The sequence below is a fragment of the Hyperoodon ampullatus genome (assembly GCF_949752795.1).
Source record: "Hyperoodon ampullatus genome assembly, chromosome: 6".
Taxonomy (NCBI): domain Eukaryota; kingdom Metazoa; phylum Chordata; class Mammalia; order Artiodactyla; family Ziphiidae; genus Hyperoodon; species Hyperoodon ampullatus.
Genome location: NC_136919.1, coordinates 1,269,843 through 1,294,618, shown reverse-complemented (window position 1 = coordinate 1,294,618; position 24,776 = coordinate 1,269,843). Strand labels below are relative to the sequence as shown.

Below are 24,776 nucleotides of genomic sequence, written 5' to 3'. Positions count from 1 at the left end.
ACAGACAGACAGGCTGTTGCTCAATTTTGCCTTCTTTCCCAGTTCCTTCCTCCTCTGGGGAAGTGTTGAAAGAAAACGTCCACTTTTCCCCTGACAGGGAGGGAGAGGAGGAGGGGCCTCAGACTCCGCTGGGTCTGAAACAAATATTCAATATTCTCCTGTAATGCCCCATTTGGAAGGCTAACAATAACTCTTTTTGTTTCTTGAAAGTGAATCACCAGAGAATCTTCTGGGTTGGTGGAGATACCGAGACATGAGATTTTCCTCTAAAATGAGTGATTCATGACGAAGCAGGGCCTGGCGTGGGCTCTCTCCGGGCTCCTCCCACGTGGAGAATGCTACTTTGACAGGCAGGGATGTACCAGCGTCCTGCCTGACCCTCTTGGGTGCCCCGAGTCCCCACAAGCTCCCAGGGAAGGTGCTGGGGGAGTTTGTTGCTAAGTCAGTCCCATCCCCTGCTGGAGGACAGCTGAGAGCCCTCCTGGGCATTAGCTGGGACCTGCCCAGCCAGACAGCACCTGACACCAGGTGACACAATCGGGCTGAACCGGCACCACCTCCTGAGGCCACAGGAGCCCGCAGCAGCCAAGGGGAGGGGCCCTGAAGTCCTTGTGTTTATCTGGGGTTGGGTGGGGTATCTGGAAGGAAGGCCCAGATAAAGCACCCCTCCTCGCCATGTGGCTTTAGGGGCAGGGGCGGGATGCCCAGCCTTTGAACTCCAGAGAAATGGCTAAGTTCCAATATCCCCGAGCCTCAGTTTCCTTGTGGCCTGTTTCTAGGAGGCCAGCAGGAAGCAAGGCCACTCCCGACTTTGCCTCTGGCATCCGGAGGTGGATTCCTCTCCCTTCAGACCTGCCCAGGTAAAAGGCCAGGACGCGAAAGCCAGGGAGGGGACAAGCCTCAGCAGTCTCCGGAGATCAGGGACCATATAGATGGGGAGCAGCCAGTTGCATAGCTGGTCGGGGGCACAGCGGGGAGCCCCACTCCCTCTGGGGAGGCATCTCCAGGAGTCTCATCTCCTGGGGAGAAGCTCCTTGGGAGGAAGGAAGGTTGGGAGAGCAGAGCGGGGCCCTGCAGAGGGAGGCGCCTGGGCTGCCCCCGGGCACTCAGGTGAGCTTGCTGGGGCCTGTGATCTGGGACCTCTTGGTGGGTGTGCCACAAGGCACCAGTGCCATCCCACCACCAGTAAATAAAGGAGCCTGTGAATCTTTCATGGACTTGTGCTTAAAAATAGATGAAGTGAGGCCTCTGGGCCTGATTCCCAGGTCTCTTCAGGGGGCGGTGCTGGGGCCACAAGCTCCCCAGGGATGGGGGAGAGGACCGTGCGGCCGGGGCTCCAGGGGTGCTGGCCAGGGCACAGGGAGCCAGGGACACGGAGGCTCCGGGGTCAACAGGAAATCGCCATCTGGCTGTACTGTCAGGAGTTCCTGGGTCACAAGACCGGGGGGAGGGGCCGGCAGGGCAGAGCAGCTTCTTCTCCTCCCAGAGAGGGTGTCTGGCCTGGGAGACAGAGGGCCGGAGGAGCGCAGAGAGCGGCGGGGGGGTGGGGCAGATGCCTCTGGACAGAGCAGGGGAGACAAAAGCCCCAAGAGGAGCCAGAGCTGAAGGCTCCGGGGTGAGGCCCTTTCCGCGGCAGCCCCTCCCATCGCTGGAGAGCTGGGCCCCCCGTCCCAGGTGGCGGCCCCCTTGCACAGCCCCTCATGGCCACGACACACGTGTCTGAGTGCCAGGCTTGGGTGGGAGGGGCAGCAGGGACAAGAGGGGCTGAAGGCAGGAAGCATCCAAGCAGAGGCCGAGCTGAGGCCCTGGAGCCGGCGCCCTACGGGCCCCACCGGCCTCCCTGCCCCTGACATCAGCCACACCCCAGGCCTCCGATGGGTCCTCGGAGATGGCCTCCCTGAGCCCCGCACTGGACAGACAGGGGCCCAGAAGGGCGAGAGGACCCCCCAGGGTCCCGGCCAGCAAGACGGAGCGGGAGATGGGGTTTGGTGCCCAGAGTCGGACCCAGGCATCCCTGTCCAGCCCCCTGGATAACCTCGGCTCAGCCCTTCCTCTCTGGGCCTCAGTTTCCTCAGCTGTGCGTGGGGCCCGTGAGCCGAAGGCGGACAGGCTGCGTGGCGTGCCAGGCCTCTCCTTGGGCAGCGGCCCTCAGCCGCCTCACCCCTGGCCCAGCTGGCATCCAGACTCCGTCAGCTGCCCCAGTGCTCCGCAGGCCAGCCCGTGGTGCTGGACAGGTCTGGAGGCCAGACAGGTCGCCCGCTGCCTCACGCCACCCAGTCCCGGCCTCGGCTGATGCCCGCCCCCACCAAGGGGCTGCCTCTCGGGCCATGGGGCCTCGGAGGTGCCCTGGTCCCTTCTGTCCTGCCTCACCGCCGCAGAGGGAGGAGGCCACAGATACTAGGGAAGCCCCCTGCGCCGGGGCGGGTGGGGGCGTCCTCTCCACCGTGAAGGGGGGAGGGGCAGGGCCGGGGCTGCGCCCCCGCTGCTGCCCAGGCCTCCTTCACCCTCCCCTGCATATGCTGCATCGAAATCCCAAAGCGGCTGCCCTCAGCCCCTCACCTGAGTGAGGTCGGGTGGGACGTCTGTCTGGTCCGTTATGTGGTCGGGGAGGGCCTTTGGTGGCCGCTCTGCAGACTCACCCCGGAGACTCAGACTCTCCAGTTCAGGGAGCGGCGCTCCACTCTTCCTCGGGCGGCCCCTTGAGCAGAGGAGGCGGAAGGTGGGAGGCTGGGCGCTCCGCTCTGCAGAGACCCGGGCCTGTGCTCCGCCCGCCACCGCTGGCCGGCGGCCTTCCCCTGTGTGGGCCATCGTCCCTCCTGGTCCAGTGGGAATAAGGGACCGGGGGACGCAAGGCCCTCCCTGTGGGTTCCTTCTCCCATGTTTCCTCTCTGTCCCCGAGCTGCTTGGGTGACCCATGGCTGCCACCCAGGGCCTCCAGGGACCCCCCAATACCCCCGCAGCCAGGCCAGGCCTGGGCCATGGGGTGCTGTGTGCATGGGAAGGAGCCAGCGTCCCTGGGTCCTGCTGGCCCTGGGGCTCCGTGGGCAGAGGTGGGCGGCTCCCTGCCCCACCCCGCCACCGCCCGTTGGCTCAAGTCCCACTGTCTGGCCCCTGAGACCTCTCCACGCAGCTCCCTGCTCCATGGCCGGGGCCCGAACAGTTCACTGGTCCATGAATGAATGAGCACGAGAGTGAGTGCATGAAGGACTCTTCCCTTACAAGTGCAGGGAGGAGCACGCCTGCTGCCTGAGCCTGCCCGCTCCCGGGCTGTCTGTGGACACTCGAGGCCCTGAACTGCTGAGCTGGGCCCACCACCCACAGATCGGGGAAAAGCCACTGGCAGGAACGGCTGGCTTGCTTCTGCACCAGGGATGGCCCTCCGGATAAGCAGACACAAGAAGGCACTGGTCACTGAAATGACCTGCACACAGGCTTCAGGTGCTGCTGCCGTTTCTGTCTGTCCTGCCCTCTCCATCTTTCCCCGTGGAGGCCCAGTCCCAGGGAGCGGGGTATCTGAGCTCTGGCTTCTGCCCCTCTGCGGCACTCACACACACCCACTCAAGCGAGCCGTGGAGTGGAGTGCTGGCCACGTGGCACCGGGGCAGAGCAGCCCCGGCGGACGGGAGGGTGAGTCAGAGCCCCTACCTCTGTTCATAAACCCACTGAAACTCCAGGTGAATTCATGACCTACATCGAACCAAGGAAACTCCTGTGGGAGCACAGGGACCGTGGTGGGAGCAGAAGCCTGGCAGGTGGAGATGAGGGAGAGCCCCTGGGTGGAGAGGGAAACAGAGACACGGCCCAGGACCCCCTGGCACAGTTACCCAGGTAGTGTACCACACAAGTCTAGAGAGTTCCAACAACATGAACTGCAGCAGCCGTCCCTTTCAGAGTGAGCAGACCCAGTTCTCCGGCCTTTGACCCTCACCACACCCGTCACCATTCAGAGGCCTAGATAAATGAGTCCCGAGTCAAAGTCAGTGGGTCCTGCTACCTCTGGGTAAGAGGTCAGAGGCAAGGTTTCAGAGCTCACCCCGCCCTGCCCTGCCCTGCCCCGCCCAGCTCTGCCTGGATGTCAGCCAGCACCACTGCCAACATTCACCTGAGTCACCGTGCAGGGCAGGTGTGACCTCCTGGTGACCCATCCGGACATCAGTCACTGAGCTGATGAACTTGGAGCCGGGGCTGCAGCCCCCCCGGGACTCCTTCCCTGCGTTTGCCTGTGCTGTCCCAGGAATGGTCAGCAGACCTAGCAAATAAAGTAATAAAATATAGGACACTCTGACTTCCCTGGTGGCACAGTGGTTAAGAATCTGCCTGCCAATGTAGGGGACATGGGTTCGAGCCCTAGTCTGGGAAGATCCCACATGCCACAGAGCAACTAAGCCCGCACACCATAACTTTTTTTTTTTTTAATAAATTTATTTATTTATTTATTTTTGGCTGCTTTGGGTCTTCATTGCTGCGCACAGGTTTTCTCTGGTTGCGGTGAGCAGGGGCTACTCTTTGTTGTGGTGCGCGGGCTTCTCATTGCGGTGGCTTTTCTTGTAGTGGAGTACGGGCTCTAGGCACGTGGGCTTCAGTAGTTGCAGCATACGGGCTCAGTAGTTGCGGCTCACAGGCTCTAGAGCGCAGGCTCGGTAGTTGTGGTGCACGGGCTTAGTTGCTCCACAGCATGTGGGATCTTCCCGGACCAGGGCTCAAACCCGTGTCCCCTGTATTGGCAGGCGGGTTCTTAACCACTGCGCCACCAGGGAAGTCCCACCATAACTATTGAAGCCCCCGTGCCTAGAGCCTGTGCTCAGCAACAAGAGAAGCCACAGCAACGAGAAGCCTGCACACCGCAACAAAGAGTAGCCCCTGCTCGCCACAGCTAGAGAGAAAGCTCGTGTGAGGAACGAAGACCCAATGAAGCCAAAAAATAAATAAAGTAAAATTACTTTAACAAAATAAATATCAGTAATAAAATATTTTTTAAAAATACAGGGCACTGGGCTTCCCTGGTGACTCAGTGTTCAGGAATCCGCCTGCCAGTGCAGGGGACACAGGTTTGATCCCTGGTCTGGGAAGATCCCACATGCCGCAGAGCAACTAGGCCCGTGCGCCACAACTACTGAAGGCCACGTGCCTAGAACCCATGCTCTGCAACAAGAGAAGCCACTGCAATGAGAGGCCCGCACGCAGCAACGAAGAGTGACCCCTGCTCGCCGCAACTAGAGAAAGCCCGCACACAGCAACAAAGACCCAATGCAGCCAAAAATAAATAATAAATAAATTAATTTAAAAAAAAAATACAGGGCACTGGGTAAGATCTGAATGGCAGATAAACAAGGAATACTTTTGTAGGACAAGTATGTCCCATACTAAAAAATGTCATTCGTTGTTTATCTGAAATGGAAATCTCACCAGGTGTCCTGTATTTTATCCAGTGACCCCTTCCCCAGAGTAGGGCCCCATCCTGTACCCCAGCCCCAATTCTCATTCTCAGCTGCAACTGCCAAGCTGGCCGGGCCTCTGCCGACGGCTGAGCAGCACTGCCTTCTAGTGGAAGCAGCCGTGGCCGCAGGGTGGAGGAACGGAAGGAGGAGCTCCGGATTCCGGGGCCCACCGCCCCCCAGCCCCGCTCCCCCTTCCCGGTCCCCTGCGCTCCCCAGCGGGGCACAACCCCCTGAGAGTCAACCTGGCCCCGGGCTGGCTGCCCCGGCGATGCACACAGTGGTTGGCCCTGGACGGCCGGCACTCTTGGGCTCTTGCTGGCGCCCACCCTATGGCCGAGATGGTGTCAGGGGTTGTGCAGGGTTTGGGGGGACTTCTCTCCTCCCACCCGCTGGAACTCCGTTTGGGATCCGTTCCCTTCCTCCGAACCCCGCCCATCTGTGCACCCGGCACAGGGTCGGAGCCCGGCGCAGAGCAGCAGTGCCGGGCCATGCGCCCCTGGAGGCTGGGGGCAGCAGAGCTTGCCACCCGCCACCAAGGCTGTGGGCTCCCAGCTCTGGCTCCGTGACTGTCCTCCCCATCTCTCCCTCCCTCTCCCTCCCTCTCTCTCCCTAACCCTTCTCACCTTCACCTCCCTTCTTTCCTCCCTAGCTCTGCACTGACAGGCCTCCGTCTACGGTCCAGTGCCCCTGGTCCTCCCCGCTGGGGCTGGGGTGGGTCCTCAACACTTGGCCTCCGTGGGCTCCTTCCTCTGTGAAAATATTGAAGATTTATTTTATGCCTGTGTTGGTATAAAAGGAACCCTAGGAGTTCATTTTTTTCCTTCTGTTTCCTTTCTGATCTGAAAAAAGGTGAAAGCACTTCTGTGGGCCCCTAAAAGCCCGTGGGCCCAGGGTCCTGAGCTATGGGCCTGGCGGACAATGGCCCTGCTCGGGCTCCGTGTAGGGGCATGAGCAGATGTGCGCGGCCCCGGACGTCCTGCAGCCTCTCCGCGCACCGGGCCGTCCTAGCCAGCAGGTGGCTTTTCCTAGTTACCCTTGGGGGTCCTGACCCGTGGGAGACCCCAGGCCTGGTCACCAGCTCTGCTTCCAGGTGGACCCAGCAATGTGGCAGCCACGACCCCTACGCGGACGGGCGCCGTGAGGGGGCAGGGGCTCCCGGGCAGATCTGCTCACCTCTGCCTGTCCCTGGGGTCCCCCACACCTGCCTCAGCCCCCAAAATCCCTCTAAGGCCAGCATCCGGGGAGGCCCCGCCTGCTCTGTTGGGGCTGATGCCCCTGCTGTCTGAATAGAATCCCCACCGAAGGCAGTGGCCGCTGTGGAGTGCTGGCTGGCTGGCTCCAGGTGCCTTGGGCGCCCTGGTGAACGGGCCGCGCGGGGTCCGTGGGGCACCGCCGCCCCAGATGGGAGGGATATGTGCGGGGTCCACCCTGGCCAGGGCCTCCCCAGGGCACACGCGGAGTCCTCCCACCGCGCTGTGCTGCCAGACGCAGCCAAGCCCAGCTGGTGCGGGGCCAGATCCTGGGCTCTGTCTGACCCCGAGTGTCCACGAGAACTCGGTCCCTGCCCTGCGGCAGCCCAGGCAGCACTGAAGGTGGATCTGTTTTCACACCACCCTCTTAATGCCTGGGCAGAAGCTCAGGCCCGCCCAGGGAAAATGGCCTGGCTGGCGAGACAGAGTGTAGAGAGGCCTGGCCGGCGCTCAGCACCTGGCCCAGTGAGACCACAGCAGCACAGGAGCCCGTCTTGAAGGTCACAGGGGTCCCGCAGGGTGCTGCCCACATGCAGCACCCCTCTGGGGAGAACCTGCCTTCAGAAGACTGAGCCCCGCAGGGCAGCCTCAAGGGAGAGGCCTCGCCCCCCAGGGCATGGCTTGTGGGTTCTGATCTGCTGTGGTCGTCCCGCAGAGCTGCCTCTAGGTAAACTCTTCCCTTCCTGTGCCCACTGGGCCCTGTCTCACAGAACAGAAGTTGGGCAAGCTTCCCCTCCGTGTTTCTCTTAGAGGAACACTGCACAGAGCCAGGCCAAGATGCCCACACCGGGAGTCCACCCCAGCCCTCTTTGCCCTTTGGAGACCGGATGGAGCTGGCGTCCCACGGCGGGGCTGGCTGACGCCTTCTCCAGACCCTCGATGTGCGTGAACAGTCCCTGCATGTTTGCACACGCACCTACACACGTGCACAGCTCCCCTTTCTTAGGGCCATGACATTTGTCCTTCTGCGACTGGAGTGGCACTGCTGGGTGTCTTCAAGTCTCGTAGATCTGAGAGAGCCCGGAGTGGAACACGAGCCGTTTTCATGATCTGTGTTGACAACAGTCCTAACTTTACCTCTTGCAGATCCGGACTGTCAGGTGGGCTGAAGCCCAAAAGCAGATCGGGGGTGGAGGAGAGAGGGAAGCAGGACAGGAGAGGGGAAGGGATTGGGAGAGAAAGCGGGGACACGGCCCCTGCCGCTGACTCATACCTTCTCCCGGGAGGTCTTAGACGATCATTGTAAAAGATACAGGTAAATGTGCACCCGCTGATGAATGTACATTTCTGTTCATGAATGGAATAATAGTCCATTGTACGTGGTCCATCCATACAATGGGATACTGCTCAGCCATGAGCAGGGATGAAGCTCTGACACGTGCTACCACACAGATGAACATCGAAAGGTAATTTTAAGTGAAAGAAGCCAGACACAGAAAGGCACATATAGTACGATTCCACTTATATGAAATATCCAGAACAGAAAAATCTTTAGAGGCAGAACTCAGATTGGTGGGTGCCAGGGGCTGGAGGGAGGGTGCATGGGGAGTGACTGCGTATGAGGTCAGGGGATTTCCTTCTGGGGGGACGAAAATATTCTGGGATTAGATAGAGGTGCTGATCGCACAACATCGTGAGTGTGCTAAATGCCGCTGAATTCTGCAACTTAAAATGGTTAATTTTATGTTACATGAATTTCACCTCAGTAAAAAAGATACAGGTGGGCAAGAATAAACAAAAGTCACCCATACCCTCAACATCTAACCACTGTTATCACTGTAGCATCTAAGTGTGTGGCTTTCCAGATTTTAGGATTTTTTTTATACGCACCCATCAATATACACCTGCATACCTGTGTGTAGTTCCCACAAATGGGGTAACACTCCCCCTACTTTTCTTTGCTCTGCTTTTCTCAGCAGAATTACAGTCCTCAGCTATATTCTTGGGGATCCACAAATTACAAGTGAAGTTTTTAAACGTTGTTTTTTCACTTGGATGACACGTAAAAGAAGTTGTCTAAACGTCATCATAAAAATAAGCTTCCTTTTGGCATCAGAAAGACTGGTTTCTCCCCCAAATCGTGGACTTTTGAAGCCATTGAAGCAGGCTGTGGCCTCCCTGTGGGTGTGGGGCAGGCCCCCGGGCCCTGGAGAACGTGCATCTCTTGAGAAGCGTCCAGTGTTTGAGGGCCCAGGGCTGTAGCTCTGTTATAAAGTTTGCACGATACTGTGTTGCCTGAACAGACCTTCATTTATGTAACCAGTCACCGCTCGACGGGGGGCGTTTAGGGTGTTCTGAACTTTCTCTTAACAAGGCTGGTTGAGTGACCCGCGAAATCTGTGTCCCTTTCCTTAATGATTAACTTAGGATGGGTTCCAGCAGGTGACATTTCTGGGTCAAAGGCTTGTAACCTGCTGCTTTCCACGGTAACACTGCATGGACCGCCCCCACCCCAGGGGGTGGCTGAGGAAGAGACTCCGCCGTCCCCTGTCCCTGGGCAGCGCTAGCTAACCGTGAGAACGCGGGGCCTCAGTCCCAGGGGATCCAGCCTCCTACCTGCTTCCCTCGCTCCCTTCTGGGCAGCAGACTGTCTTTCCTGGTGAGCCCACCCTCAGCACCCCCTCACAGTCTCTTGTCAGCCCCCGGAATGCATCTGCTCCTTCCTGCCTCAGAGCCTTTTCCAATGCCGCTCCCTTGCCGGGAGTTCCACGCACGCCCCCTCCCCTCCACAGCAGGCCCCTTTGGGTGGGTCCCAGCCCAAAAGACCCTCTCACAGAGGCCCTCCTGATCTGCCGGTCACTCAGGCCCCCTTAATGCTGGGCTTCCCCGTGGGACCCCCATTCCATTCGCCCAGCAGTGTCAGGCTCTCCACTGACCCTGAGGCCCCCGCAGCCGGGGCCGAGTCTGTCTCTGTCCGGCCCTGATCACTGCTGGATTCCTCATCCCAGCCCAGGGCTGGGCGGGCAGGCACCTGTGAGCCTGCACACACACACACACACACACACACATAAACACACACACACACAAACATAAACACACACACACACACTCATACACACGCACACAGCAGGGCCCGGCCCAGGGCTGGCTGACAGAACGCGTAGCCCTGGGAACGCTTGTCAGGAGGGTGCAGGCTCGGGCCACGGAGCCTGAGGCCCTTGTGCTGCCGAGTCCATGGTGTTCTCTGCCTCCCCAAGGCCGGCTGGACCTCGGCCTGGACCAAGACCTTACAGGACAGTGACCTCTGCCTCCCTCCAGAAACAGCAAGGGGGTCAGGGTGGGGATGGAGGAGGTGGGGGGAGGGGCGATAGAGGGAGGGAGCGACAGAGAGGGGAGAGAGGACACAGGAGGGAGGGCGACAGCAGGGGTGTCAGGGGGGAGGGGAAGGCTGAGCCAGAATCAGCAGATGGGTTCCAATCCTGGCCCCATCACCGCAGCGCGTGGCTTTGAGGGGCTGTGCATCTTCTCGACCCAGGTTGGCCACCTGTAGAGCGTGGAGGAACAGTCCTCCATCTCAGGGCTCCTGTGAGAACACTCTGGGAAATATGCTGCATTGTCTGGTGTCACACTAAGAAAGTTCTGCGCTGGGTCTAATCTCAGGGTCTCCCGCTGTGGTTTAATCCCCTTGTAGCCTCCCTGTGTGGACCCTCACTCCCGGCATAGGGGGAAGTGCTGGTGTGCAACTTCCAGGGACCACGGCTCTGGCCTGGAGCTCAGATCGCTGGCCACCATGTTGTGAGGATGCTCAAGCAGCCCCGTTGAGAGGTCAGCATGGCCGGGAACTGACCTCCAGCCAGCACCAACCTGCCAGCATGTGGTCCTCCAGTCCCACTTAAGTCTTCAAAGGACCGAGAGGCCCGGCTGATGTTTTGACATCAATGTCATAGAGCTCCTCGGCCAGAATCCCATGGCTGAGGCGCTCCGGGATTCCTGACACACAGCACTGCTCGCTGTTCTGAGCCGCTGGGTTTGAGGTGCTTTGTTATACCGCAGTGGATCACTGATACGGGATGCTTTTGCAACTGGATGCGTGGAAAAGAATCCAAAAAAGAAAAAAAAAGAATCCACAGGGAGAATATTCTGGGAAGAAGAAGAGCAAGGAGTCCAAAAGACATTTTGAAAAGAATCCCTCAGCGTCTGGAAAATAAGATCAGTCCAGACTCCGGGGCAGGAGCTGGAAGCCTCAAAGGACCAGGCCCACCAGCCCCATCTGTCCAGGGCCCCTGCTGCAAGCCACATTCCAGACACGGAACTTTCTGGTTCTTGAAAGCACTGCCCATAACAAATTACCACGAAGGGTGACTTAAAATGACAGAAATTTAGTCTCCCCGTTCTGGAGCCCAGAAGTCCAAAATCCCAGTGTGGAGGGCCGCACTTCCTTTGGAGGCTCCAGGGGAGGGCCCTTCCCTCTCCCAGCTCCTGCTGGACAGCTGTTCCTCAGCCTGGGCAGCACGGCTCCTGCCTCTGCCCCGTCTTCTCCCCTGTGCCTGGCTCTCCTCTGTGAGTCTCCGATAAGGACACTGGTCATTGGATTTGCCCCCCGCCCCCAAGGTAATCCAGGGTGGTCTCCTCTTCTCGAGATCTTAACTTAATGACATCTGCAAAGATCCTTTTTTGAAATAAGGCCCCATTCACAGGGTCCAGGGGTGAGGATGTGAACACATCTCTTCTGGGGGCAACTATTCAGCTCACTGCAGGCAGTGCACTAGACACCCAAGGGATCCTCCCACTGCAAAAAAAAAACTTGGATTCTGGGATCTGAGAAGCGGAAGTCTCCCAAGACCTCTACCTCTGTGGATCAGGTGAGTGGTGAGCAGGCAGGGAGACCCCGGCCCCGAGGGCAGATGCCCGCAGCTGTACCCTGAGCCCTGCACCTCCAGCTCTGCGGGGCCCCCACCCACACAGGCGCCATCCCTCCCAGCACCCTGGATTTAGAGCTACGTGATTCCCATGGGTTAAGGTCAAGCAAACATGAGTTCAAGATCAGACTGACAAGCATGTGGTGGAGACGCAGCGCGAGTGAGAGAACGGGGCAACACACGTCGGATTGAGACCCCCAGGACCCTCAGACACCCGACTAGTCGGAAGAGCGAAGCATAAGTGCAGAGAGAGGCACGAGGGACTCACAGCCCTGCTGCTGCGTCACCTGAGTGTGCCAACATCCACCGTGCAAAGTGCAGGTTCCATGTCTGCCCACAGTCCACTGTCTCTGGGCCTCTGCAGGTTCTGTCCCTCTGCCTGGACTCCATCCTCCCCTTCCCTCCCCCTGCCCCCATCCTTTGGGTCTTAAGGCAGACATCACATTCCCCAGGGCTGGCCTGAGCCTGAAGGCATCCACACCTCCCAAAACACCTGTCTGAAGGGAACTGCGTGACCCCTGACCTCAGTCCTAGGTCAGCGGGGCCTGCGCAGTGGGATGAGCTATGTCTGGAAGGGCAATGTGCCCAGGGCTCAAGTCTCCATTTCTCCATTTTCCCCGTGACATACTTGTGCCCACTAGAAAAACCTGGAGTTTAGTTGAACATGCGGCTGCCCAGGAGAAAAAAAAGACTACATTTCCCTGCAGGCTTTGCAGCAAGAAAGGTCATATGACTAATCTCTGGCCAATGGGATGTGAGCAGAAGAGGTATGCTTTTCTAGGTCTTGTCTTTAAAGGGAAAGTCATGCTCTTCACGTCCCTTTTGCTCTTCCTCCTTGCTGGAGTGTGGAGGTGATGTTTGGAGCTGGAGCAGCCATTCTGGACTGCCAGACAGAACCCAGGTGTTGAGGAAGTCCCTGAGAAAGTGCAGTCTCCATATCAGCCCTCGGACGCTTACACTCAGAGTGCTACATGAAAGAGAAATACACTTCTCTCCTGATTAAGCCATTTCTATTTTGGGGTCCCTTGATAAAACGTGTTATATTTTCACTGACTCTTGGGCCGTTTCCAATGATATATCTGTTTGGTCTGTGTATTGGGTTGGATAGTGGCCCGCTCCCCCCCCCCCCCCCCACCCGGGTTCATGGTCACCCGGAACTCCAATTAGCAATAATCGCGCCTCGGATAAACCTCACTGGCTACGATACTGCCACTGCGCAAAGCTACACCCAGAACTTCAGAATGTGGCCTATTTGGAAATAGGGTCTCTGAAGGTCATGTGAGGACACAAAGACAGAGAAGGCGAGACATGGCTCTGAGCAGTGTCGTGTGTTTGGCTTCATTTGCAGCCTGATATGGTGCTTCTTCATCACAAAAGCCGCCCCACAGTGGGCTGGCAGTCAAGGTGCCAGAGGCCCTTCCCTGCTTCCCAGTGCCCACAGCCGCTGGTGTCACAGAGCATTGGAATGGCCTCTCCAAAGTTCGCTTAGGAGATTCCTGACTCTACCACCATCCCCTCCTCCTGGCCCACACACCTTAGCCAGGCAGCTTGGTCACTGAATGTGGCTGTCCCCAGAGAGGAGCACCTCTGTTTGGTCACCTTGGCAATGACCAGCATGAAAGGGTGGGGGTGGGGTTATGCAGATCCTTTGGAGATAATCAGGATTCTACCCCAACCCTCCTGTGCAGATGCTTCTCCCTTCTCCTAAGGGGACCCTTTGGCCAGCCTGAAGGGTCCACAAGGGGATCGAGGGGATGCAAACTTAATTCTGGTCCAGCCACCTGGACTCTCTTATGGGACCATCCTGGCCATCAATCCGAGTATAACAATCATTTGGTTGAGGACATTGGGTGCCCACGGGTGGTCCATGTGGTCCAAAGTGTGGGGTGTAGTGGGTCTCCATAAGTTTTATAAAAATGTCCATGTCAGGAATTCCCTGGTAGTCCAGTGGTTAGGACTCTGTGCTTTCACTGCCAAGGGCCCGGGTTCAAGCCCTGGTTGGGGAATTAGGATCCTGCAAGCCGTGCAGGGTGGCCAAAAAAATAGATAAAAATAAAAATGCCCATGTCCCTTTTGCACCGGACCTGTGTCAGTTGGGGTCCCATCAGGAGACAGAAGCCACATGGCAATCTCAACCGGGAAAGTTTGCTACAAGAATTACTAACTGTAACGGAAGACTGGAGTGAAGAACAGACACAAGAAGTAAACTGTAGGGAATTCCCTGGTGGTCCAGTGGTTAGGACTCCACGCTTTCACTGCCGAGGGCCCGGGTTGGATCCCCGGTCAGGGAATTAAGATCCCACAAGCCGCGCAGCACAGCCAAAAAAAGAAGTAACCTGTAGGGCTGAGCTGGAACCCCTGCGCCCGGGCAGAGATCTTGTTGGCAGAGCTCAGCTGTGGCTCTCGGGACAGCAGAGAAGTCACTGTGGTGTTGGCAGAATTGCAGGAAATCTGCCCTCCGGAACTTGCTGGAAAACCACTATCTGGGAGCTGGGGAAACTGCTTGCAGGGCAGTGTCTCGTTGGAGGCACTCCCCTACAAAACCATCCCAGGGCTCATCTTTTCAACAAATGTGCTGGAACGATTGGATATCCATGCAAAAAACCCCACAAACAAAAACCCCCAAACCCCAAAACAAAACACCGCCTTGACCCATACCTTGCACGATGTACAAAAATTAGCTCAAATTGAATCACTGACCCAAGTGTAAAGCCTAATACTGTAAAACTTCTAGAAGAAAAACAAAGAAGGAAATCTTTGTGCCCCTGGGTTGGGTTAAGCAAAGATAAGGTTTCTTAGACTTGACACGTGCAAACGAAAAAAAGGAAAAAATGGACAAATTGGACCTCACCAAAATTAAGAACTTGTGCTCTTTGAAAAGCACTGTTAAGAAAATGAAAAGACAAGCCATAGACTGGGAGAAAATCTTTGCGAATCACATATTTGATAATGCACTGGTTTCCAGAAGATATAAAACAATTGTCAAAACTCAACAACAAGGAAACAATAAAAAAATGTGCAAAATTTTTGAATAGACTCTGCCAAAGATTATATACAGGTCGCAACTAAGTACATAAAAAATATTCAACATCGTTAGTTGTTAAGGAAATGCAAATAACAACCACAAAGAAACACCATTGCACACTCAGTAGAATGGCCAGAATTTTTTTTAAATTTTTTTTTTTAATGTGGACCGTTTTTAAAATCTTTGTTGAACTTGTTACAATATTGCTTCTGCTTTATGCTTTGGTTTTTTGACTGCGAGGCATTGTGGGATCTTATCTCCCCGACCAGGGATCAAACCCGTACCCCCTACATTGGAAGGTGAAGTCTTAACCACAGGACCACCAGGGAAGTCCCAAATGCCCAGAATTTAAAAACGGACAATACCAAGTGCTGCTGAAGATGTGGTGCAACCAGAACTCCCATACCCTGCAGTGGGATGTCAACGTGCAGCTCGAAAGCGTCCTGGCAGCTCTGGAGGAAGTTAAACCTACCCTGGCCACACCACTCGGCATCCCTGCTCTGTATCACTCCAGTGAAAATGAATTTCCTTCACACAGAAACTCGAATGCAGACTTGATGGCAGCTCTGCTCCTGATCCCCCAAAGCCAGAACCAACTCCGAGGGCCTTCAGGAGGTGACTGGCTAATCAAGCTGGTGCCTGGTGCCGGGAGTCACCATGGCAAAGAGGGGGTGCTGAATTTCCAGGGCCCTCTGCCTAATGACAGAGGCCAGACCTGAAGGCTGGGGTTGCTTTAGTCCATTTATGGGATGTGCAGGGGAAGAGCCCGAGCTCCCCAGGGCTGGGCCACGGGAGGGCTGGAAGGAAGAGGGGCCCCGGGGTCTGTCGGGGGTGGAACTGTTCTGTAGCCTGAAAGCGGTGGTGCCCACAGGGCTGTCTGTGTAAACACCGGCAGAGATGCACAGTGAAAGGGCGCATTTGCCTGTATTTCTTTAAACAGTGGGAGAAAGAGGCAAACGCTGCCGCAGTGTCCACGGCCCCGCCGGGCCAGGTGGTTGGCGCCGGACCCCACTAGGGACCTAGCCGCGACACGCCCCGGTCCCTGGGCTCACCGCCCCTCCCGCGCCCCGCGCGACCGACCCTGACCCGTGGGACCTCCTCAGGCCGCCCGGCTCCACCACCCGTCTCTTCTCTGCAGGGGCGCGCGCAACAGCCCCGCCCGTGACAGTCCCCTCCCGTGACGACGGCCCCGCCTGTGACGACCCCGCCGCTCAAGGGTGCGGGCTGGGGGCGCGGGTGGGCGGGGCCTCGGCGCCCTCCCCTTTCTCTCCAGGGCGGTGCGCGGGGAGGGGGGCGGTGGGCTGGAGGCGGGGCCGCGGTCACCTCCCACCAGCACCGCGGCCCTCCCTCCCCCCCTCCCCCTCCCCTCCCCCTCCCCTCCTCCTTCCCTTCCTCCCTCCCTTCCTCCCTCCCTCCTCCCCGCCGCGCGCCCCCGCACCGCCACCCTCGCGGCCACGCGCCCTCTCCCGCCTTCTGCTCCCTGCCCCCACCCAGCGCGCGTCCCCGCCGCGCCCCCTCCCCGCGCCTCCCCTCCGCGCGCGCCCGCCCGGCCGTCAGAGGCGAGCGCTCCGGCGCGGACGCGGGGCGGGGAGGAGGCGCGGCGGCCGTTGCGGGCCGGCCCGCGGGGCTGAGGCCGAGCCGAGCCGAGCCGGGCCGGTGCACGGCCCGCGCCCACCATGCGGCGGCTGCGGCGCCTGGCGCACCTGGTGCTCTTCTGCCCCTTCTCCAAGGGCCTGCAGGTAGGCGCGCCCCCGCCCCGGCCCCGGCCGGCTCCCGCCCCCGCCCCGCCCGCTGTGGGGCCCGGGCCTCGGCGGGGGCGCGCGGCGTCCAGCCTAGGGCCTGGGGCGGGTTCGGGACTCAAGGCCGATGAGCGCTGCGGTGCGTGGCCCCCGGGGAGGCTGGGGGCAGGGAGGGGACTGGGGACTGGGGTGAGGGTTGTCCATGCGGTGAGCGGAGCGGCAGGGCCCCGCGGATGCTGCAGGGTGGCACCCCTGCCTCTGGGGCTGAAGGAGGCCCCACCCCGCCGCGGGCTGGACCTGCTCCCGCAGGCCCGGAAGCCACACCAAGTCCGCTCCACTTCCCTCTACTTAAAAGACCAGGTTTGTTTTTCTGTGATGGAAAACTTGGGACCCATAGAACCACCCTAAGAAGGACTACCCTCCCCCTGGGCCATCCCCCAGCCAGCCCGAGATTAGGAGTGTGCCCTGACCCCACAGTGACCTTGGACGAATCACTGTCCCTCTCAGGACCCTGCCATCTGCAGGGGAGGCCCAGGCTGCCTCGGGTGCCAGCTGTCAGGAACCCTGTCACCTCTGCTTTGGGTGATCTGAGCCAGGCCCACATCAGAGTCTCAAATCATCCAGGCCACACCTACAACCTCAGTGCCCTCCAGGACCCCAGCCCCTGGGCAGAAGGAGACAGCCCTGATCAGAGCCCAGGCCACGGTGTTCCCCTCTGGGGAGAAGGGTGAGAGCCAGGTAACCCGGTGCTCGTCTGTGCCAGAAGCCTCCCTGCCCGCCTGGGGCCTTGGGTTCGTGGTGGTCCCCACCCAGCGCTGGGCAAGGTGGGAGCTGAGGGTCTGTGTCCACCCCTATGCTGGGAGGCAGGGGGTGCAGCAGCCCCCGTCCTGCGAGAAAGGCCTTGACCGAGCTGCCGCAGGGGAGGCCAGAGTCGCGGGTCCCGGACCCTGGGTGTCAGGCCTCTGAGCTCAGCCCGGGAACGGCAGATGGGCATGGACAGGAGAGGGGTTCTGGTGGGTTCCCAGTGGTTTGAGCCCAGGACCCCCGGTAATGTCAGGACACACCCTGAGCCTCAGTTTCCCTGCCTGTGAAGCACACTCCTGGGTTGGCAGTGAGGGTTGGAGGTCGTGGCGCATGTGGGTCACTGGCCCCAAGGCTGCCGATCACTGTGCTGTTACTGTCCCCCGAGTGGCGCCCCCAAGCGGCTCCACGAGGAGCCGGGCAGGCCACGGTGGGTGAGCAGCTGCACAGGACCCAATGAGGAGCAGGACACTCCCTGTCCTAGGGGCTCACTCGCCCATGGGTGAGAGGACCCACAGGAGCCAGGGCAGGGACTACTTCTGGAGGAGGTGCCCGCCTAAGATAAGGGCCTGGGGGTCGGTCACAGCTAGCCAAGTGCGGACGGTGTCCTGGGAGCTGGGCCGCCACCTGAAGGCCTGAGCTGGAGGGCGTCTGGCGGGACAGTGGGCAGTGTCCAGGGTGGGCCCTGCAGTCAGTCTGGGAAGCCTGGGTCAGGCCCAGGGCAGCCCCTGGGTCCAGTGCAGGCTACAGCCTGCCCTCATCCTGGCCATCCCCCCAGGACTCCCAGCGCTGGCCCCCCAGAGGCCCTGCCCACCTCCACCTCGGGGCGTGGTCCACCAGTGGCTGGAAGTCCTCTGACCTCATACTGCCAGACAACATCCCCAGCTCCCCGGCCCCCCACCCACTGTTCCTCTGCTTTCCTGTTTTTCCCTTTGAACAAAACTGGCGGAAACAGATGCAGTGGCAGGGACTAGTGGGCCTGAGACCCAGCCCTCTCACTCGGCCCCAGGGCCACCCGAGGCCTCTGAGGCTCCGAGCCTGCCCCTGGAGCTCTCAGAGGCCCTCCTGCTGCGGCACCTCCCCGGCTGGCCAGCCGTGTGAGTCGGTGCTAGGGAAGCAGGAGGTGAGGACCCCGCCTCTCCTGGAAGAACCGTAAAAATGAGCACAGATGCCTGGGCTGGGCCTGCAGGCCCCTGCCCTGTCCTCAGTGGGGACCCGTTGGCCCCATTTCTCGGCCTCAGCCCCCAGGTGACTAGGATCCAGGACTAACCAGGACTGGAGCCGCTCCCTGGCCCGCGGGTGGCAGGGTGCGTGACCAGTGCTGGCAGTGGTTCTCCTCTGGGGCAGGCTGGCCTGAAGCCCCAGGCCCTCCTGCCCTCCTGGTCCCTGGGCCCGGGCCCTGTTCTCTGGGGCTCAGCTGCCCGGTCAAGGTGTCTGAGCTCTTGCACGGGTCAGCGCATGGTAACCCCATCCCATCATCTGGCCGCCCCTGGACAGCAGCAGCCAGTGAGGCCCGTGATTACCAGGGTGGGGGTAGGGAAGGAAGTTGATGCCTCTGCAATCCCGGCTTGGGGGCTGGATGGCAGACAGTGCCCCCAGCTCCTGCAGGGCTCTGGGACTCTCCCACCCTGTGATTCTACCCGTCAGCTGGGGAAACCTGGCAGAGGGGCTGAGCCCTCCATAGAAGCAGTTCCCGGCCCACCCCAGACTTCTGGGACAGAGCCTCTGGCAGCAGGGCCAGGGGCTGCATGTCTTAGTTATCTGTTCTTTATCGTGGTAAATTATACACCACATAAATTTAGCATCTTAACCACGTTTAAGTGCACGGTTCAGGGGCACTAAGCACATTTGCACTGTTGTGCGGCCGTCACCGTCTCTAGAGCCCGTCTCATCATCTTCCCAAACTCAAACTCCGTCCCCTTTAAACACGCACTCCCCATCCTCCCCAGCCCCTGGCCCCCCCAACCCTTCCTGTCTCTGTGGATCTGACTCCTCGAGGCCCTCGCATGGGTGGAATCCCAGGATCTGTCTCATGTCTGGCTCATTTCACTGGACATGATGTCCTCCTGTCCTAGGGGCTCACTCGCCCATGGGTGACAGGACCCACAGGGACCAGGGCAGGGACTGCTGTAGCCTGGGTCGGGATTCTCTGCCTTTTCGTGGCTGTATAATATTCCGTCATGTGGATGGACCACATTTGGTGTATCTATTCATCTGTCAATGGACAAGCGGGCTGTATCCACCCTTTGGCTTCTGTGATCGCGGGTGGGTGAGGCCGTGTCTCTTAAAGGCTCACGGGGTGACCGTGCCTCCAACCCCGCGCCCCCTGCTGGCCCGGGTCCAGCCCGAAATCTCCACCACCCAGGGGGACAGTGCGCGGGGGTGGGGGTGCTCTTCCAGCCTGACCTTGTGCAGAGGTTACATGTCACTATGAAATGCGGGCAGGACAGGAGGGAAAATTGTTCAAAATCTCTTTATTCAGCAAAATAAAGAGCGTCTACCCCATATCTCCCTCATTTTGGAATTTATTTTTACCTGCCCGTGAGATTTAAAGGTCTGGGAGACACCAGGCCCCGGCCCCACCCACAGTGGGTAGGCAGAGGGGAAGGGAGACGTTGGGCTGGACAGGTGCTGGCCCCCGGAGGGGGGGCACCCCTCGGGAAGGCTGGGGTCCGGGACATGGGGTCAGCACCCCAAATGCGGCACTTCCTCATGGCCCCCTCCCCCGCAGGGCCGGCTCCCAGGCCTCAGGGTCAAGTATGTCTTCCTGGTCTGGCTGGGCATCTTCGCGGGCAGCTGGCTGGCCTACGTGCACTACTCGTCCTACGCTGAGCTCTGCCGCGGGCACATCTGCCAGGTGGTCATCGTAAGTGTCACCTCGGGCCAGGCCTGTGGGCTCCTGGGCCAGTGCTCCTGCCGTGGCAGCTTAGAGATGTGGCTCAGAGGCACCGGCTCAGCGGGTTTTAAGACACATCTGACCGTGTCGACTGCAGAGCTGCCCCTGGCGGGCCATGGGGGAGGCCAGAGAGGAATGCAGAGGCCAAGGGGAGGCTGCGCAGATGCGGGCGGCTGGGGACAGACAGATGGACAGAGCCAGCTGTAGAGGTGTCCAGGAGGGAGACATTTTAGCCCAGACGGGGACAGGCAGGCACTGGTGGCCTTGAGGGCCCCTCCTAGGGCCAGGAGTCCAGCAAAGGAGGCTGTGGGGTGTGGTCTTCGGGGCCTCAGACAGGAGACAGTGCTAAGTCGCCACCGTGGTGTCTACAGCAAGGCCGTGCACGTGTACGTGAGGGCGCGTGAGCCTGTGTGTGCTTGTCCACGCCAGCACTTGTGCGCCCACGAGCGTGCACACAGGGTGGCTCACCGCTCCTGCTGATGCTGTGACTGGCTGGAAGGCGAGGTGACGCCGGCCGAAGGGGCCCTGGCAAACCTGACTCTGACCCCCCCAGCCACCCTGCCTGGCCTCCCCGGGCAGGTTGGAGCCCTTGGTGAGCCGACCAGGGTTCTGAGGCCTCCATGCCACTTGGGGACGGACCTGCCCTGCCCCAGCAGAGCTCCTGGGGTCTCGAAGGGGGAGCCGTAGGAGATGGCTGGCCTTGAACCCGTCTCCATTGGCCTCGCACCAGCCAGGGGCCTGGAATTTCCCCTCCTCTGCTGTGTGGCGCCCTGGAAGGGCTCAGCAGGCCTGTTTTGGGCAAGGTCCCAGGGGGGCCACACTTGGGAACATCCAGAGGTGGCGGTCCAGAGGTGGCGGTGGGAGGGGCACGGGGGTCCAGAGCGGGAGAGCCCATGCCCATGCGTAGGGACTTGTAAGGAGCCCACTGATGGTTGGCTCAGGCCTCCTGGGGGCGGGGCTGCCACCAGGTACCGAGGGCGCAGTCCCAGCTCAGAGGAGAAGGCCTCGGGCCTCCCGGCCATTCTCGGGCAAGCTCATTTATTCCAGAAAGGCTCACTGGGGGCCTCCAGGGGCCTGGCCGGAGCTGGGTGCTGGACACATGGCTCTGCCTTCACAGTCGGGGTGGCTGGGGAGACCCAGGGGCAGGTGTGTGTGGGGATGGAGCCCGGCCTCTGGGTGCGGGCGGGAAAAGGCCCTGCTCTGGGGACCCCTCGGGCCAGGGAGTGGGGCGGGAGGTCTGGGATGAGCCCGGGCCGCCTGGTGCTGGCAGTGGGTGGAGGGGCCTTTGCGGGCAGCAAGACCTGGAAGGAGGCATGAGATGGGGTCTGGCCAGTGGCATGCAGTGAGCAGACGCTCAGAGCTGGCGGGTGTTTTCTGAGTACCTCCTGTGTGCCCCGAGCAGCGCCCCAGCATGCAGAGGAGGAGCCTGCCCCTCCCAGACAGAGGAGCTGCAGCTTCTGTTTCCCCAGAGTGCCCTGGCTGCTGGGCCCAGCTCTCCTGAGGCCTGTCCCTGGGGCCATGGGGACACCCTCTCCTTTCCAGGGGAGACCTGCCCGCCTCATGGGGGTATCAGCCGTCTCCGAGATATTCCACAGCTCGTCCAAGGCCACCCAGTGTGTGTGTGGGGAAGGCAGGACCAGGGGCCGCGGACCTGGTGCCCATGGACCTCTGGGTGCTCGGCTGGGTCCCCACCACCACCCAGTCTGCACACAGTAAACAGGCTGGGAGGGGAGATGTCTGATGGGTCGCAGGAGCCCTGAGGCTGATGGACACACTGCCCACCTCAGCTTCCGAGGAAGCCCCTCCCCACACTGGTGGGCGGTGTGGCTGACAGGTCCCTTCCCTGGCCCTGGCCCAGCCCTGCCGCCCAGGCTCTCTGGCAGACCACCCCACAAGGGCCCTGTGGCCCTGGGGCTTTTCAGGGGTCAGAACAGACCCCTGTGGTGGAGGGCCTCCCTCCAAGGTGGCAGAATGACAGTGTGTGGTCTCTTGGTTTTCCTCTGGATGAACGGCTGTCGTGGCCTCCTCCCTGGCTCCCATAGGTGAGTCCAGGGCCTCTGGCGCCTCCCACCCCTCAGCACACTCTCTGCACCTCCCTTCCCTCTCCTTCCTCCAGGCCCTCTCCACCAAGGGCCTGGGCACCACGGCAACGGTGATGGGCATCCAGGAATTCACCCCCCACTCGCTCCAGATGCCATGACTCCCCCCCACCCCCCGCAGGGACGGGCCTGACTCCACCCCCTCCGGCCTCACCTGCTCAGGTCAGCCCAGACCCCCAGGACTCAGGGGGCTGCAAGGCCTCGTCTAGAGCCGAGAAGGGGCCAGTGGGGGCGGCAGCTACTCCGGAGCCTGACCTAATTACTGCAGAAAGCTTCTCCCTGTGCATCTGGCTGAAGCCGGGGCCACGGGCAGGCAGGCAGGCAGGATGAGCCCCCGCCGGGCTCCCCAGGCCACGTCCTGCGTCCTCCTCTCCCCAGTGTGACCGGTACCGCAAGGGCATCATCTCAGGCTCCATCTGCCAGGACCTGTGCAACCTGCGCCAGGTGGAGTGGAGGACCTGCCTCTCCTCTGTCCCGGGCCAGCAGGTAAGCCCAGCAGGGTCGGGCCAGGGCCAGCCCCAGGGCTCAGACACCCTCGGTGCAGCCAGAGGGGCACATCTGCACGGAGGGTCCCTGTGGTCCTGTGCAGGTGTACAGCGGGCTCTGGCAGGGCAAGGAGGTGACCATCAAGTGTGGCATTGAGGAGAGCCTGGACTCAAAGGCAGGGGCAGACGTGGCCCCCCGGCGGGAGCTGGGGCTCTTTGACAAGCCCACCCGGGGCACCTCGATAAAGGAGTTCCAGGAGATGACCCTCAGCTTTCTCAAGGTCAGTTGGCCCGCCTGGGGGCCAGTCAAGTTCATGCCCAGGGACGTGTGACAGGGCAGGAGGCAGGCTGGGTGGAGGCCACACAGGCCAGCCAGGTGCCTGGCTAGCCCCCCAGCTCCAAGCAGACCCTCCCTCAGGGAGCACCCAGAGGCTTGAGGCCCCGCCCCAGGGGCATCTTTGGGGAGAGGAGGGGGAGGGGCAGATGAGAGGTGAGTGGGCCCCATCCAGCGCTCCCACCTCTGTGCACTGGGGGATAGACGACGCAGCTGGGCTTCCAGGAGTGGCGAGGGGGCCTTGCAGGTCCCTGGTTGTCCCCTCCATCCTGCCGGCTGGAGGCGGGGCTCCCCCTGCCTGGCGGACGTGCTGGGTCCAGAACCTGCTGGCCGGCTGGCCGACGCCCTGGCGTCCTCTCTCCTGCCCCCAAACCACAGGCAAACCTGGGAGACCTGCCCTCCCTGCCTGCGCTGGCCGGACAGGTCCTGCTCATGGCTGACTTCAACAAGGACCACAGGGTGTCCCTGGCCGAGGCCAAGTCAGTGTGGGCCCTGCTGCAGCGGAACGAGTTCCTGCTGCTGCTGTCCCTGCAGGAGAAAGAGCACGCCTCCCGGCTGCTGGGCTACTGCGGGGACCTGTACCTCACCGAGGGGGTCCCGCACAGCTCCTGGCCCGGGGCTGTGCTCCCGCCCCTGCTGCGCCCGCTGCTGCCACCCGCCCTGCACGGGGCCCTGCAGCAGTGGCTGGGGCCCGCGTGGCCCTGGCGCGCCAAGATTGCCATCGGCCTGCTGGAGTTCGTGGAGGAGCTCTTCCACGGCGCCTACGGGACCTTCTACATGTGCGAGACCACGCTAGCCAACGTGGGCTACACAGCCAAGTACGACTTCAGGATGGCTGACCTGCAGCAGGTGGCGCCCGAGGCCACCGTGCGCCGCTTCCTGCGGGGCCGCCACTGCGAGCACAGCTCGGACTGCACCTACGGGCGCGACTGCAGGGCGCCCTGCGACACGCTCCTGCGGCAGTGCAAGGGCGACCTGGTGCAGCCCAACCTGGCCAAGGTGTGCGAGCTGCTACGGGACTACTTGCTGCCCGGCGCCCCTGCCGGCCTGCGCGCCGAGCTGAGCAAGCAGCTGCGCACGTGCACCACGCTAAGCGGGCTGGCTAGCCAGGTGGAGGCGCACCATTCGCTGGTGCTCAGCCACCTCAAGACCCTGCTCTGGAAGGAGATCTCCAACACCAAGTACACCTGATGGCCAGCCAGGCCCTCCCGCCCCGACCCAAGAACCACTCCTGCCCTTGGCCCTCTTCCCTTTCTCCGCCACCAAAGGACGAGGCTGCTCGTGTCCAGACGCTACGGGTCCCCAGAACTCGGGCAGCCGTGGAGTTCCTGCGCCTGCACCCGCCACCTCCAGGGTTTTCTAGGCTCCCAGACAGGACTGTTCAGCTGGAACGAGGGAAACACCTAGAGCCTGAGCACCAAGGGCTGGCCAAGGGACCTGCCTAGACCAAGGTTTTGTTACTTTGGAGAACGTGTGTAAATAAAGATTTTCCGTGAGCACCCAAGTCCCCTCAGCCCACTCCAGAGCCCAGCCTGGACGGTCTGCTGGAGGGCTAGGGCAGGGTGGGGGGTAGCCACATCTTGGCTGTTGGTTGGTTGGGGTTATGACTGGAGCCAAGGGCAAGGACACTGGAAGCTGAGCCCCCAACCCGGATCCGGTGTGGTTCAGATGGGGAGGTAAGGGTGGGCTGACCCAAGTTTTTCTCTCGTAAGAGCTTCTACACTAACTTCTCCCCGTACTGCTTGCTGCACAGAACAGTGCAGCCCAGCCTAGGAAGGCTTCTCCACTGATGCCAATGAGCCACTAGGTGTAACATCCACTGTCCGGGAAAAAGCCAAGGGTCCCCTTTT

General features: G+C 60.7%; 1 protein-coding gene across 1 annotated transcript; it reads left to right on the top strand.

The window, feature by feature from the left end:
- Window positions 1-16,248: 16,248 nt before the first annotated feature.
- DIPK1B (divergent protein kinase domain 1B) lies at window positions 16,249-24,425 on the top strand (the record flags this gene model as incomplete). Its single annotated transcript, XM_079706634.1, has 5 exons — window positions 16,249-16,311; window positions 19,844-19,978; window positions 22,486-22,593; window positions 22,697-22,873; window positions 23,305-24,425. The coding sequence occupies 5 exons, from the start codon at window positions 16,249-16,251 to the stop codon at window positions 24,115-24,117; spliced, it is 1,296 nt and encodes a 431-aa protein (XP_079562760.1). The 3' UTR covers window positions 24,118-24,425.
- Window positions 24,426-24,776: the final 351 nt, after the last annotated feature.